At 42.5% G+C, this 16,627-nt stretch overlaps 1 protein-coding gene across 1 annotated transcript in view; it reads right to left on the minus strand.

Annotated features, from left to right (window-relative positions):
* Positions 1-16,627, minus strand: part of COL7A1 (collagen type VII alpha 1 chain) — a 198,980-nt gene that overhangs the window by 140,816 nt on the left and 41,537 nt on the right. Inside the window, exons 4-9 of the mRNA XM_089512980.1 lie at positions 9,686-9,779; positions 6,535-6,715; positions 5,945-6,104; positions 4,310-4,403; positions 2,622-2,780; positions 2,014-2,177 (exon numbers count right to left, since the gene is read on the minus strand). Of these exons, the coding sequence (XP_089369106.1) occupies positions 2,014-2,177; positions 2,622-2,780; positions 4,310-4,403; positions 5,945-6,104; positions 6,535-6,715; positions 9,686-9,779 (852 nt within the window). The remainder of the gene's footprint in view (positions 1-2,013; positions 2,178-2,621; positions 2,781-4,309; positions 4,404-5,944; positions 6,105-6,534; positions 6,716-9,685; positions 9,780-16,627) is intronic.

Genomic DNA, 16,627 nt, shown 5'->3' on the forward strand with positions numbered 1-16,627 from the left:
TTTGATTGAAGCAACAGTGATGAGCAACTTCTAATGAAACTGCAATACTATCCTCTCCCAAAAATGATATTAACATCCCTAGGAAAAAATGCAAGCACAATATAAGCACCTGTTTTTTTCCTTTTTCTACTAATGCAACTGGGTATATCCAATTAAATTTCCACTGTTTTACAAAGAAAAAGTTAAATATTCCCCACCTGAACTACAGTTCATCTCTAGTCAAATTCTGTTATGGCTTCTTGTCGCCTTTAAGGCTTGGAACCAGTTCCAGACTTCTTAGTATACATGTCTTTTTGCTTTTCACTATACTATGCATTAGCCAATAGTCAGTTTTCAGTTGCTACTTCATTACTGTTCTGCCTTTATCATCAATCAGCAATTAGAAATTAGAGAAAAGATACTATTAAAAGGTTTTGCACTGAAATTATCTCTGTTTCACAGATCTGGAACTTTGACATAAATCAACAACTCTAATTTTCAGACTGATTTGATTGCTTTAAAAATTAACAATTAGTATTAAAATTTACATAATAAGCACTATATTAACAATAACAAATTAATGTTGGGAATTCATTCATAATTAACAAAATGAATGGATTTTTAATGCTAATATTCCAAACACTTATTCTGCCTTTCCAGTAGTGAGATCAAGAATGATGTATATGGGTCTCCTTCTCCCCACCTTATTCTCACAATGTGAGGTTAGTCATGCTAAGATAAAGAATGACTAGCCCAACATTATTCTGTGATTTTAATGCCTGTGTTAGGACTTGAATCTGGATTTCACAAATTTTGACCCAAAATTCTAACCACTACATCACAATGGCTTTTATTAGAAGGGCAGACAGGGGCTGTAAACTGGAGATCAAAATCAAACCCCCCTTACATTAAATTTAAAAAGCTCAGTCAGTTGATCCAAGCAAGATAAAAATCCCACCTAACAAACTGTGGGGCTAAACAGACCGGCTTGAAGTGCTTGCGTGGGGGTAGCATGGGGATGTGGCATTTTGATGCCGCATGCCCTGATGCTGTTGTCATGCCGTTATCATGCTGCATGTCCAATTGTCATGGTACTCTGTTGGCATAACATTTAAATACATTGCACCAAAGGAGCACCAAAAAGCCACTGCTGCCACAGCAAGGGAGCCTTTTTGCTGGCGCTAAAAGGAGTGGCATTTTCCCATTCTTTTTAGTGCCTGCAAAGCACCAGATTGAGGCTGGCACGAGGTTGCAGGACACCTCTCAAAAGGGGCAGTCTATTTTCCTCTTGTGTTGCCTTCCCTCCCTCACTTGTACCAAACTGTATGTTCAAGACAGAACAGCTGTTTCAAAGGGTCTTGATAGGATCAAAGAAGGTGGTAGGTACAATGGAGGTCATGTAGACTGACACCCTATTCAATGTAAGATGCAAATAACAGCATCACTGGCAGATGATCATCTGACATCTGCTTAAATACCTCCAGTGAGGAAGAGTCCAACAGATCTCAGGACAGTCTGTATCACTGTCAAACAGCTCATAGCTTCTGAACATACATTAGTTATATTTTCATTACCAAATTGTTTATTAAGTCAAGAAAAGAGAAATAAGAGAAGCTAGTGTGTGATAAATGAGAGGTCATACACCCCTGCTCTGGAGTATACAGTAGTGGTGATGATGCCTGCTAATAATCATGAAAATAAGATAAGAGGCAGAAGACTGGCAACTATGGGTATGACTATTTAGGGTCAGGGCGGAGGTAACAAAAAATAGATGACTTTTGTTCTGTTTTTCTGAAACTCATCTGCATTCTCAATTTACTTTTAGTTTTTATCAATTCTGATTTTGTGTAGATTTTAACTCACAAAAATCTGCCATAAACCTCAAAATGAAATTCCCAAGACAATGGACACTTCGTCTAGGACAGATTAAGAAGTTGAAACATGGGATATTTTCATCAAGAATTTTAACCTCAGTTGAACTCTTTTGCTTCTGAGTAAACGTATACAGGATTGATCTTTAAGAAAAGGGCTCACCTCCTGCCTTTCAGCCACGATTTGTTGCCCTAGGCCTGTAAGAGGCACATACTGAACTTTATAGCCTGTGATAGGACCACCAGCTGCAGTCCAGCGGATTCTCAGCATGTCTGTACCTTGCTCCAAAAAGACCAGGTTTGAAGGGCCAACATATGCTTGTGTGCCTTAACAGGAAAAAGAAAAACAGAAAGGGAAAATCAGCTTCCTTATTGGCACAAGCAACTCACCTTAGGCCTGGTACATAGAGAGAACAAATCCTGAGAATTTCAGAAATGCTATGTCTTCCCCTCCCCAAAGTTGAAAGGGTGTGAAGAATAGTTACTTTGTTGATACCAGCAAGCACTGAAGAGTAGTGGAATGGACTGCTGGTTTTAACCTCAGGGCAAGGTTAAACCAATACCAGAGTTAGGTCAGTCATCCCAGTGGACCATCAACACTAATTAGATCAAGAGTTTCTTCCAGGACCGCTTAGGGCCTAGGTGCTTCCATGGAAACAGTGCCAGGTCAGCCTGAAATATTCCCTGGCAACTGCCAGGGTGAGAGACCAGCAAACCTCAGCAGTGTGACATCAAGATGAATGCCAACTGTGTCTCTCCAATGCCTTTTACCTGGAGTTTGTAGGATGCCGCCTGTGCTGGCACACACCTTCCGGGACACCAATGGCAGCAGAGATGCCAGAATTTTAAAATCTTCAACATAGAAGGAATAATCTTCTGTGGGTGTGGAGGCCACTCTGTCAATCTCTTTGCGGTCTGCATTCTTCACACCTAAAATTGGGGATAGAAGAGGCAAGTGAGGATTGTGTTCAACACAGGCCACTCCTGAAGGAAATGCTTCTCAGCCTTCTGCTTTTTTGATATTCATGTGGGGTTCTCTTCATTCAAATCTGGTTGAAAAATGCTGTCAATCACTAAAGGCTAAAGAAAGCCTTCTCATAAGTGCATCCAATTGGGAGGCTGCAGTGAGCAATACCTACACATGATACCTGAAAACCATGTAAAGAGTGTTCTGGGTCCTTGTTCTAATCGCCACAAATCCAAATAGGCTATAGTTTGGATGGTACAGCAACTGCAGTGCAAAAATAACTGTCAGTAAACCAAACCTCATGCTAGGTGAAACTACTACTGTAAGATTATAAATGGCTCCTAATCATGATGGATGTATTCTCAGAGACAAAATACTTCTACCTATCAATTCATGGGAAACACAAGCAGGAAGCTATAGTTGCCCTCTTTTCAGGCTTCTGGATTCCAATGGGCACTTGGCTGGAGGCCACTGTGTGAGCCAAATGTTGGACCTGATAGGTCTTTAGTTTGATATAACCTGTTTCTTCTTGTAGTCTTACTTGCTAAGAAAGGGATATTTCCACATGTTTGTAATAGAAAACCTGCAGTCAACGATTAATTCATCTTTTCATGTTTTAGGTATGTTTGGGTATAGCTGAAGGGATCTGGTTGTTGCTGAGGTTTTAAAATTATTAGGATGTGTTTATGTGGGTGTGTAAGTAAAAGATTTTAAAAACCAGAAGGCTGGTCTGGGAAAAAGGATCAGCCAATCTGATGTGCATTAAAATGTTTTACCCAGTGCATTAATGAAGTTACTATAGCCTGTTTTCTACAAAGATTTGTATTAGAGCTACACCATGGCTGACCCTCATTTTCAGCTATACACTTCCATAGGTTTGCCTTCAGGCTCAAATGAAACTTGTTAGAGATGAAGATTTCCAGGATTATAAATATAAGAAGCCCATAACATGCTAGCAGTGTTCCCATTCCCCACCTAGCACTATTGTAGCAAGCAGGGACTAGTGTAGACATGAATCAGTTCCACCCTTCCAGTTTTGTTTCCTCTCAGGACAAAGTCAACAGCAGAATGTGGGTAAAAATGGTAAAAAGTAGGGATTGTCGGAAGATACAGCTGTATGAGAGATGCGCAGAGGAGAAAGTAAATATTGGTCTTAGCTGTGCCTAAGGTTGCCAGATCTCAGAGCTTACACCCTCTTCTCCAGTCCTCACGGTCAGGGTGAGAGTACTGTCTTGAATGTATATGTGTGTATACATATGTACACACACACACATATGAACTACATCTGTTAGCTTTGGTGTTTTTTTTTATTTGAATGTTATATTCCGTGCAACCGTGGATGTGGCATTATGTATCATGTTTAATGACCTCACCAGGATATCACAAGGGTAATTCCTAGGTCTCAGGATTTAACCCTGAAATTTCAGGACCTGGGACAGTACTGACCTGATACCCTAGCAGGGCCCCAATCCTAAATGTGGAGGTAACATACCCACAGCAAAGACTTTAATCCCTTGACTCTTCAGTTTCAGTGCTGCCTGCTCAACCTCATCCTGAGACTTTCCATCTGTTATGAGGATGCATATCTGAAGGAAGGAAAAAAAGAAAGAGGCAAGTTGTGGAGACATCTGAACAAGCAGCCCCAGCTTAGTCCCTCTTTCTGACTATACAACAGCAGAAAGAGTTTGTATCCTCGCTTGAAAAGACAGTCTGACAATTCTGGATGTAAATCCTTGATTGTTTTGTCCTTGCATGTAAGCCCAAATAATTAAAGTACTTTTCTCATGCCACAGTATTCTCCTCACTTCCATATTGAACCAGTCCACAAAACAGAGAGGTTGTGCAATAAAATGTGGGTTTTTCTCTGGAGAATTATTCTTGCACAGTTTGAGACACTGAATACCAGGAAAAAATTAGACAAAATTCTTGCAAGTCCATTATTTTTCTCAATGGGGAGAACCCAATTTTTCATTGTGAGAATTAATAATTGTGAATATTATTTCTGTCCCTACTGACAAGTGAGAAACAGGAGAAAGGTGAGGGGATGCTAAATGTGTGGCTTATTTTAAGGCAGCAGTTTCCAACCTGTGGGTCGTGACCCCTTTGGGGGTCAAATGACCCTTTCACAGGGGTCACTTAAGACCATCAGAAAACACATATTTCCAATGGTCTTAGGAACTGATTTTATGGTTGGGGGTCACCCCAACATGTATTAAAGGGTCACGGCATTAGGAAGACTGAGAACCAGTGTTTTAAGGGAAAGTGCCATGTCTCATTCAAAACACCAAATAACAACCTGTAGAATTCCATGATGTTCAAAAAATGTTCTGTGCACTCTGGTATGTACTTTATTTATTGAATTTGATACAGTGACCAATTTAACAGTTTAAACTGTTAACAGTTTAATTCCATTTTAATGTTCACTTTTATATGCTTTGAATTGTATTGGGAAAAAGTGGGATATAAATAAATATTGTAATAATAATTTCACAACCTGATGCAATCCACTACAACTCCCATCATTTCAAATTTGCATTGTCACTGGTAATGTTGACTAGAGATGACAGGAGTTGATTCCCAAAATATCTGGAGGGCCAGGTTGATGAAGAGTGATACAATCTGCTCTTCTTTTATGCAGGGGATCCGTTCTGGACCCCCATGCATAAAGGGAATTACGTCTATGCTCGAGCCCCATTTAAATGAATGAGATTCATGCATGCGGCGGCGGCATGACAGTGCATGCTCACCATGGGCGCGCGTGCCATTACCTCTTATGGGGCCGCCAGCCCTTTTTCCAGTGAGGGTTTTAAGAATATGCATATGTTGTGGGTGCCCTGTCCTTGGCCTTTCCATATTTATTGAGTGTTTGCCTGACTGAGCAAGTCGGAGTCTAGACAGGACAGATATTGCTCAGAGGACACTTAGATCGTGGGAATTTTGCAGTTCTCTCCTTCTCAACCTGCTCAGAAATAGTGACAGTGAATACTTTGCCTCCATTATGTGTCTTCTGCAATACTGCTGGAGTCTGACAGAGACTTCTAGAGCTGAGAAATCCTATAAGCTTTGAGCCTGATGTTTTAGGAACTCCTGTCTTGTCTTTCATCTCCCAAAGACTATCTCATGGTACCTTTGGAACATCAGGCCGCAGCTGATTGGATCCAAAGAAATTGTCTGCCACATAACGGAGACCTGCACCCGTGCGCGTATTTCCACCTTTGTAGGCCATCTCTCGGACAGCCCTCATCACGTCCGTGCCATTGAGGAACTTGGAGAATGTGAACTCCGTTCTGAGATCAAAAGGAAATGAAAGGGAAAGGGAGGCTGAGCAAAAACCACAATACTTGAAATCCAGCTCTGCTATACTATCTGCAACAGTGGTTCCCAACCTGTGGGTCGTGACCCCTTAGGGGGTCGAATGATCCTTGCACAGGGGTCACCCAAGACCATTGGAAAACAGTAGCAAAATTAGTTATGTAGCAGCAACGAAAATAATTTTATGGTTGGGTGTCACCACAACATGAAGAACTATATTAAAGGAAGGTTGAGAACCACTGATCTACAGGATGACTTCCTCTTGTAGTTGGCTTTCAAGCATTACATTATTAATGGAACAGTAATGAAAAAAGAAGCTTTGCTATGAATGCATTTTTTAAAAAAAGATTCATCACATGGCCCCAGAGGACCTGGAGCTGAAAATAAACAGAAAATGGGACTCACCTGGGATCATCACTATACTGTACAGCTCCAAAGCGCACCCCATTCTCACCCACGACATTGACAAAAGGAACAACCAGCCCTTCCATGAAAGACCGGACCATGCGGAAGTTTGCTCTTCCAATGCTAGAGGATCCATCCACCAGGAATACAATGTCAGCCAAGTAAACATTGGTGCAGATTGCTGCAAAGGCACAGCCAAGAATCAGAGGGCTTCTCCCCATCACCACAACTTATGAAACAGATGAACAATAGGCATTCAATTTTGTGCCAGGAGCAGGTTGTGGCTTGCATCCTTTCTCACATGGGTCAGAAGTCTCCAAAATGGTTATTTTAGCAAAGGTTGTGTATATTCTCAGGCTGGTTTCACATTCTTTGCTGCTGTTTTCAGCTACTCACAAAAGACAGGAATATGTATGTATGTCATTGAGGTGTCCTTTAAAGTAGGAACTCTTCAGTGCCTCATTCACATAACATTCCTTTGGAATTAAATCATCTGAAAGATCTAACTTGAGGCTCTAAGTCTAACAGGAGCAAGCAGAAACACTTCTATTCCAACAGGTTACCTGGGTTCTTTCCTAATCATCACATATCAAATCCACAGTTTGACCTTCAGTTTCTACTCTATAGAAGATACAGCACCTCTGGATTAATAAGCAGCCTAGGAAAAGGAAAAATGTGCACTGTGGAATACCATTGAGATCTGAGCTAACAGGGAAATTTAGAAGGAGTACTCCAATAAGACTTTCCTCTTTCACTCATAAAACTGTATGACAGACCAAATAACAGACAGAAGACCTACATTTTGCAGTGGGAGGGAGACTTTGTTTACACATAAGTTTTGCTTTTCTTCCACTGCTATGGAGAAATACAAGCCTGTCTCCAAAAACTCAAAAATCTTGAGCACTGTAGAGACACCCATCCTCATTATCTCAGTATGGGCCATTATTGAGGCCCCTAGGATTGCTGCTACCCTTGAAAAATTCCGTACAGTACCATCAGACTCCAGTGGTGTCATGGTTTAAAGAAGACATTTTCCTGGTAAAGCAAGGGATGTACACCTTGTTTTAGGCTAGACTCACACTGCCAGGAGTAATGGGGGCTGGTGGCTTCCACATGGCTCTGGGGTTTGTCCAACACTTTAAAGGATCTATCCAATGTACCCAACATATTTTGGAGATAGGGTTCAGAACCTTGGATAGTTCCTTTAACAATCAATATAATGCCTGGGGAAGATTATCCATCTTACTGGCACCACTAGCTATAACTTGCAGAAGCCTTAGAGGAGCACAAGGCACATACATGCTTTATTTTACTTAGAAAATGTGGTTTGGGAAAACCAGAATTAGTATTTTTGCCACTTCTGGTCACTGTTTGCCCCTGAATTTTGGCAACGTATATTGGAAAGTATGAGTGGGCCATGGTGGAAGCAAAAACTGGGGTGGGATCCAAGCCCAATGAAGTTGCCCACTTCATCTGAGTGAAGCTGCAAGAAGCTTTATTTCTACGAGGAAACAAATAAGTCAAGCTATGGACTTGCTTTCCCTGAATATCAGCAGTGGATATGCCCATATGAGTAGGAAACTGAAGAAAACATAAAGGAAAGAAACAATGGGACTCTTGAGAGGTAGCAAATTATCAAACCTGCAAACTGTGCTTCAATCTGAAAACAATCAGGCCAGAGAAAAGACTTTAAAATATAGTAGTATAGGGAAGGCTGCTGAGTGCAGTAGTTTCCCCCCAGCAAAATATAAACACCAATGTAGAAAACTTACTGCAAGTCATTTTTCTTTAGTTTCTAAGTCTATCCAGATTGGCAACACTGCACTTTTCAGTCACTGTAATTTCACTATAGGTTATTAGTGAAATTGCATGTGACTTTCCACACTATCAGAACTACTACACTTTTATTTTTTGTGCACATCCCACTATGCTCAGTCTGCATTCAAGAGGGGATATTTTGAGAGGAGGGAAGGGACATTTCACATGAGTGGCCATTTTAAAAAAACTTTGTAAAACCTTTTTTTAAAAAAGCTTTTTATTTTGTACTAAAGAACTCATTTATCTCAGCTTAATTTCTTCCAAGGGTTGTAAAAACTATATTCTTAAAAAGCTAGATGTAAACTAGTGAACTAGCATTTTGCACACTTGTATGTGTATGTTCATGAATATGTGCTAGAGTCAAGATATGTCAATTCTCCCCTCACTCTCACACACACACATTCAGAAATTAAACTTCCAGAGACCTGCAGACTCAGGGTAATATCTGACAAACTCTAATGCATAGGCAAGTGTGCTATCAATATTGCTTGTAACCATTCTCACCATTTTTTCATAATGGGATAAAATGGGTTCAACACTTTATGAAGGGGGGGATTGATCAGATAATAGGGATAATGAGGGATAGTGGAAGGGAATGAACACTTGCTCCTTTCAGCAGTCAATGAAACCAAAACCAATTCTCATCTCTTTAACATAAACTCCTAACTAGTGCAGGAAGCTCTTCCTGGTCTTTTCTCTTCCTCCTTACATTTTGTTTTTGTCAGCTATGTCATTCCCTTTACCTTGCTTGCATAGATAATTAAGACTATATTCCTTGATAGCAGAAACCTGGTTGATGTGATTTAATCCCACTCCATAAAGTATCATGCATCAACAGACATTTGAAACTGCCATCTGCTGTCAGACCAGGCAACTTCAGTGGCAGAACATGTACTTTGCATGCAGAAAGTTGCAGGATCTATGCCTTTACTCTCCAGGTGAGGCCGGAAGGACCACTGTGTGTCAGTGCTGAAAACAATGAACTACCTGGCCAGAGCTCAGAAAGATAACTTTTTAGGTCTGCAAATCCCAGAAACCCCAATCATTATGGTTTATAGCCATGTTGACTGAGGAATTCTGGGAACTGTAGTCCCCCAAATATATTTTTCCAGCTGTGCATGGACCAATGTTCTGACTCACTTTATAAGAAAGCTTGTTATGTTTCTTTGATTGTCTATGGCTCTCCCAAGTTCTCAAGCAGAAAGTTTTCTACCTTGTAGTCTACTGTCCCAGATCCATTTAACCAAAAGTGCCTCGAGATCTTAAGCCTGCAAAACATTTGTTCTGAATGATGTGCTATCCCACAACTTTATGTCAAAAAGGATCCACCTACTTCTCCCCCTTTTCTGAGCTGTAACTTGTGCTGAAGCAAGAAGTGTGGCATGGAGCGCGGCGAAGAACAGCATGCCCCCTCTCATTGTGAGTGCCTGCAAGAGACAACAAGAGAAAATGCTGGTTCAGCTGAGGCAAAGCAAGACAAGAATCCTCAGAAGAAGACCATTGGCATGTTGCTTCACAAGTACTACATTCACTCCATGATTGCTCTGGAGGGAAAATAAACAGACACCTTCAGGTGCATAGCAGCACAATAATATCCAACAGTGGAATATTGCTATAACATATACACATTTCAAATACTATCTAAAGAGGAGGCAAAGTAGTTAGAATGCCAAAGTTATAACAGGAGCCCTGGTGGCACAGTGGTTAAATGCCGGTACTGCAGCCATACCATTGTAAATTTCATCCCAAAAGAGGGCTCCAAGGTCCACTCAGTCTCCCATCCTTTCATAGGTCAGTAAAATGAATACGCAGCTTGCTGGGGGCAAATGGCGTACACATTTACTTAGAATTAATTTCCACTGATTTCAGTGGAACAGACATCCAAACAAGGACACTTAGCAGTGCTATTCCTACTGTTAGGCAGATGAGGCAGCTGCCCCCAAAGGTAAGGGTCAATAGTCTGAACTCTGAAGTTGCTCCTCTCCCCTGAAGAAGAGAATGGTATGATACAAGAACTCCCTAAGTATGAATGATATGATCCTGTCCTGCACTCCCTAAGTTTAATTGTTTGACCTCAGAAATAGTGGCTGAAACTGTCTCATCATCCATGTCAAAGCAGACTTAGCTGCTGGTCTGGTCAGTTCTGTAAGTACAACAGAGTAGGGACACCATCTGTTCTTCACCTCAGGAAATAAAATGTCATGGACCAGGCCTGATGACTAGGATAAGAGCTAACATCTATGGTACAAAAGGATAGCAACTAAAAGACAGATTCGTTGAATTTTTTTTTTGCTCCATTGTCCTAGGTAAGCTCCAGATGAAGAAGTTGGTTGGAGAGACAATTTAGAGATCTTGTGATAAAGGATTTGATACATTTAAATAATAACATACATAAATAAATTTGAATAATAATCAAATATATAAATACCTCCATTAATGTAATTGAGGGCAACCTGATTTCCTTAGATGCTATAACGCCTTTTCATTCTGCCTTGGGCAAATGGAAATTGTAATTCCAAGCACTGGGGGAGCATCAGTAGCTGCTTACTCTGGATTTAAATTATCAGTTTTCATCAGCCTTTACAATAAATCATTAATGTAAAAAATTTCAGATTCTAGCCACACAGAAAAAGAAACTTTATTGCACCTTACAACAGACTGAATGTAATGCATGATTACATTTTCCCAATGAAGCCGTTCATTAAAACCAACTAGATCTCCCTGTAGTTGCAGTTACTCAGTGAACAGGTTTTTTGGACAAAGCCATGAGGTGCTCTTGGGAGATTGAATTCATCCTTTGTGAAGCGTGAAAGTGGAGAGCTTTAAGAACAATTGGCCAGAAATTTGAAGTTGATGTTGAGCCTGAGAAGGAGACAATATAGCCACCGGGTAATACAGCTGTGATTAATTCAAGTGAAAAAAAAAAATTATAACATGCATTCTGAACTTGGGACAAAGGAAGCATCTCCAATCCTGTATTTGTTCAGCTGACTTTTTTTCTGGAGTAATGTAGAACTTTACAGTGTTACCTTTATTAGGTCAGTCAAAAGGTACAAAATATATCACACTATCTTTTGAAAATAGGAGGCCTTTTCAACAACAACAACAACAAAAATATGGTTTAGAAAAAGATGCAAAGGAAGGAAATTGATGGTCCTGGACTCACAGCATATACATTTTTGCTTTGAGACACAAATGAGAAAGGGTCTGTAGATGAAAATGGTAGGCCTCTATGGCTATGAACTGAATGGGAACAAAAAGAGTAAAACAGAGGCATAACTTCATAGCTACAGTAGAACTCTACAGTCATTCCTGTTGAAATTTACTTTGTTGAGGGCTAATTCTTCAATCTGTTAAAGTCATCTTAAAAACTAGTTCTATCTTCTAAGGTACTAGGGTTTCCTCATACTTTGGTATCATCTATAGAGGTGATGAATATCATCTTTCACTCCTTCTTCCAAAACATTTGAGCCTGTACAGACAGGCCAAAATAAAGCTGCTTCGGATCACTTTGGAGGTATGCTGTTTAAATTATGTATGCATCCTAAGAGGCCAGAAGCCGCGCCAATCCTAAGGACTGAAGCACAGCTTTGGGGCAATTTCTGGCCTCTTAAGATGTGTGTGTCATTTAAACAGCATATCTCCAAAGTGACCTGGAGCAGCTTTATTTTGGCCTGTTTGTACGGGTCCACATTTTAAAGAACCCTGGACCCGTCAAAACCTAGCAGTTAGCAAGTTATTTATCATTTCTCTAGGCACAGACATATTCCTGGCTTTACAGTTGCTATCCAACAAGGAGAGCAAGGCATATGTTGCAATGTTCAGAAAGACCCCTCCCCGTCCCTTTGGATCAACTGATATGGGGGAACCTTTCCCCATCATGTTGCAATTCAATTCAATCGTTGGCAGTCCCAGCAGCTGGTGAGGCTCCTCTCTTCATTCCAACCGCCACTGCTGTGGACTCTGAGGGAGAGAAGTGCGTATACACCCCAGCAGAGAGAATGGGAGGACCACAGTGACTAACTGGGGCCAGGGAGAAGAAGAAGCTACTGGTTCTACTGCTATTTGAGCCTCTGTCTTCCATGTGCTTTCTAAGAAGCAGGGCCCTCCCTCCAGTCCATCTGGTGCCATCCGACCATGGAGGGAGAGATGCAGGCCCAGCTCCATCGGGCCTGGCCTAAGCTAAGAAGCAGAGCCCACCCTCCAGTCCCTCTGGTGCCACCCGGCCATGGAGAGAATAATGCAGGCCCAGCTCCATCAGGCCTGGCCTGAACTAAGAAGTAGAGCCCTCCCTCCAGTCCTTCTGGTGCCATCAGGCCATGGAGGGAATGATACAGGCCCAGCTTCATCAGGCCTGGCCTGAATTAAGAAGCAGAGCCCTCCCTCCAGTCCATCTGCCTTGGTCCAGGCTTCGGAGGGAGAGAAAAACTGCTGTACCTGATCCCCTACCCCATCACCACTCCCTTCTCCTTTTGTGTTGTGTCTTTTTAGATTGTAAGCCTGAGGACAGGGAACTGTCGAATTAATAATAATAATAATTGTAAGCCACTCTGAGAGCCTTTAGGGCTGAAGGGCGGGGTATAAATACTGTAAATAAAATAAATAAAATGTTCAACTCCCCTTGAGAAGCCCAAGAAGGAGAAAGCCTGAAAAATTCATAGAGTCATAGAGTCAGAAGGGGCCTCATGAGCCATCAAGTGCAACTGCCTGTTCAGTGCAGGATCTCTGGAGAAATGTACACTAGACAATTGGTAAAGAGACAAACAATCAGCCCCCTTTCCCTGCCCCAATGGTCCAAGCCAGTGCCCCATTAGCTCAATCAAACTCAATACACACCAAGCTACACTAGTTTCGGGGGGGGGGGGGGGGAATGCTGAATGATCCAATCCTGGAGCTGCCTCATCGTATCTAGTACTGATGTCCTGTAAGGGGCTTAAGCCCTCAATATTACATCAGCTCTACTTGATATTGTTTGAGAGTCTTGTCAGTTCACTGGAACCAAAGACAAGGTACATCAACCAAAGAACAAGCACTATTTTCTATCACAATGTGGATTAGTTGCAGTTCCAGAGCGTTAATGCTCTCCTGGGCTGCATCCACACTGCAGAAATAATCCAGTTTAACACCACTTTAATTGCTATGGTTCAGTGCAATGGAATTCTGGGAACTGTAATTTTGTGACACATTTAGCCTTCTCTTTCAGAGAGTTCTGGTGCCACAACAAAATACAGTTCTCAGAATTCCATAGCACTGAGCCATGACAGCTAAAGTGGTGTCAAACTGGATTATTTCTGCAGTGCGAATGCAACCCTGAAAAATGTTGAAACCATCCTTATGAGAGAACAGTGAGGCCACACTCTTGTATATACAAATATTTCTGACTGTACCAGCTGTCATAAACTGGTGTGTCTGGGAGTTCAATGGATGCAGATTGGGCTCCATGCAATAATGGAAAAAGAGATTCCTCCTAAACATTGGGAAGAACTTCTGGCAGTGAGAGCCATTCAACAGTGGAAGACACTGCCTCGGCTCAGAAAGGGGTGGAGCCTCCTTCTTTCAAGGCTTTTAAACAGAGGCAGGCTGGCCATTGGTCAGGAGTGCTTTGATTGTGTCTTCCTGCATGGCAGTGTGTTGGACTGGATGGCCCTTGGGGTCTCTTCTGAGTCTATGGTTCAGGAGTGGGGAAACTTTGGTCCTCTTGAAGTTTTGGGCTTCACTTCCCAGAATCCCCAGTCAACATGGCCAATATGGAAAGTCTGTGGGAACTGTGGTGCAAAACCTTTGGCGGGCCAAAGAGCACCTTACTCCTTACGTAAAAGATTCTACCAGACTCAGCAAAGAATCTGAGTCCCCATGTTTATTCAAATGTAGAAAAGTAGGCCAAGGCAGAGATATGAATATTAGGTCCTACTCCTTTTATGGAAGTGCCCAGGGGCTAAAAAATGCAAGGGTGGGGGAAGGCAACCTTGTTTTGGAGAAGGTTTCCCCATGTTCCCTGAAGTTACTACCCCTTGCATTTGTTTCCTATTAGTTTGCGGGTAGGGTGAAGAGTCCACCATGCATCTTTTTTGGAGTAGTTCCGTGCAACTCCAATAAGACATAGTCCAAAGAAAAGCATCTTTAAAGAGCTTGGCAAGAGGAAAGAGCTGCAGAGAAAAGTTTTCTGCCGAAGGGCAGAAGGTGTGTACAAGCAATAAAATCCACCATCCCAGGCAACACTGCCCAACCCTCCATAGTTCTTCTCCTCCAGCTATCCATCTTCTCATCTTCCTTTCCTTCCACCTCCAAAGTGCCAGGATTTTCTGATAACTTGGGTGTTCCTTTCTCTTTGCCTCTGAGCTCCCTTAGACACAAAATCAATTAAACTGGCGTGGCCTCTTGGGTGTTTTCAGCTACAACTCCCACAATCTTTTACCACTGGCCATGCCGGCTCTGGCTTCTAGATAGACACTCAGGAGATGATCTGAAAAAATGTGGTGTCTAAATTCTCCCTGCCCCAATCTACATTTTGCTATGTAAAGATGCGCCTGTTCTTATTCCATAGATACTGCTTTGGCTTTGGTGCAATCTCTTTCATTGCTCTAGATTTGCTTCACTTCCTACTTCATTTCATGATTCTTTTCCTTTTAAATAAATGACTTGAATAAATTGTCTGAAGATGTGCACCACCCTTCTGTGTTTACAACACACACGTACCCTTATTCTAAATATGGCTATCTCACCTGTTGCATGGGCCATCCCTCTGTCAATTAGATACTCATTGAATACTATACTATTGTTTTTAAACCAGGATTTGCAGAACCATCACCCAGAGATGCAGCAGGACATTGCTTAGATCATTTTGCTGTACTCTCTACCCTTGGCTCCCAATCTGCAAAATGGGGACAAGCATCCACAGGTGAACCTTTATGAAAGACTACAGCATGATGCAAATCAAGAAAAGATTAAACAAATTATAGGCAACGATACGCAAGGAGGCAGTGAGCACAACATTGGACATGGAGCATGGAGGTCTGATACACACCTGTACATCCCACAAGTGGTGCTAGTTGCCATTTCCCACCCTAACCCCAAGTCCCACCCCAAGTCCTGTATGGCATCCAGAAGATATGCACTCCATAACCCAGAGGGATTTTGGCCTAAATGCCTTCCCCGGCTGCAATAACCCAGCCTGCAAGTGAGAACAAAACCAGACCAAAAGTCAGAAGTGAGCAGCCCGGGAAAGATGGCGGCTGGATACAGAAGTTCCTTTGAACTTGCCAAAGCATCAGCTGGGAAGCTGCTGTCATGGGTGCCAAGATGGAAAAGGTGGGAAACTGTGTAGAGTCACTCTCCATTCAGATTAAACAGACCCCACTGAACGGGAGGCACTGGTATCAGGACAGTACTTGCCCAGAGGAAAATAACACTTGGGATTATAGGGAATAATACATAAGGAATCACTGGGGAATATTACCCATAGGGAATCATTGGGGTATACACTGGGGTATGCATTGCCCAATACTTGCCCATAGAGAATCATTGGGGAATACTTGCCTCATAAAGATTCATTAGGAAATACTTTCCCATAGAGAACTATTGGGGAATACTTGCCCAGTCATTACCCCAATGGTTCCCTATGGGCAAGTGGGGTCATTTGTGTTTTCATCACATCCACGGCAAGGATGCAATCCCGCTTTGACTCTTTGTCTGGCTTTTTGCTATGGAATTCTGGGAGTTGGAGTTTGTTGTGGGGCCCAGAGCGGAGTCCGCTCTGGGTCCCACAACAAACTCCAACTCCCAGAATTCCATAGCAAAAAGCCAGACAAAGAGTCAAAGCGGAGCCAAACCGGGTTATTTCTCCAGTGTGGAGGCAGCTCCAGCCTCCCAGGGGCCAGAAGCCTTGCCTGCCTGCTCTCCAGAGTCCCCCTCTCAAGCAGCGCCCTTTGTCTGTCAGCCGCCTTGGACCCTTTCTGGGAGAAAGGCGGCATACAAATGGAAGTGATCAAACAATAATAACAAACCACGACAATAAGAATAATAATAATAAGAAGAAGAATACGGGGGAAAGCAGCTGATTCGAAGCCCGGACGGCCGCCCTTGTCCCTCCCCGTCGAAAGGCAGGAGCGGTTACCTGTTGGAGCTGCTCCCCAGCATCGCCGGCAGGCTCGGCTCTTCTGAGGCGGGAGGCAGCCGGGGCTGAGCAAGGAGCTCCCTTCCTCCTCCTCCTCGCTCCTCCGTCCGCCCCCTGGGCCTCTCCCGGAGCGAGGGCCTTTGGAGGCTCTGCCCGACTTCT

This window comes from Sceloporus occidentalis, unplaced genomic scaffold (genome assembly GCF_023333645.1).
Source record: "Sceloporus occidentalis isolate IW3139 unplaced genomic scaffold, rSceOcc1.0.p SCAF_1, whole genome shotgun sequence".
NCBI lineage: Eukaryota > Metazoa > Chordata > Lepidosauria > Squamata > Phrynosomatidae > Sceloporus > Sceloporus occidentalis.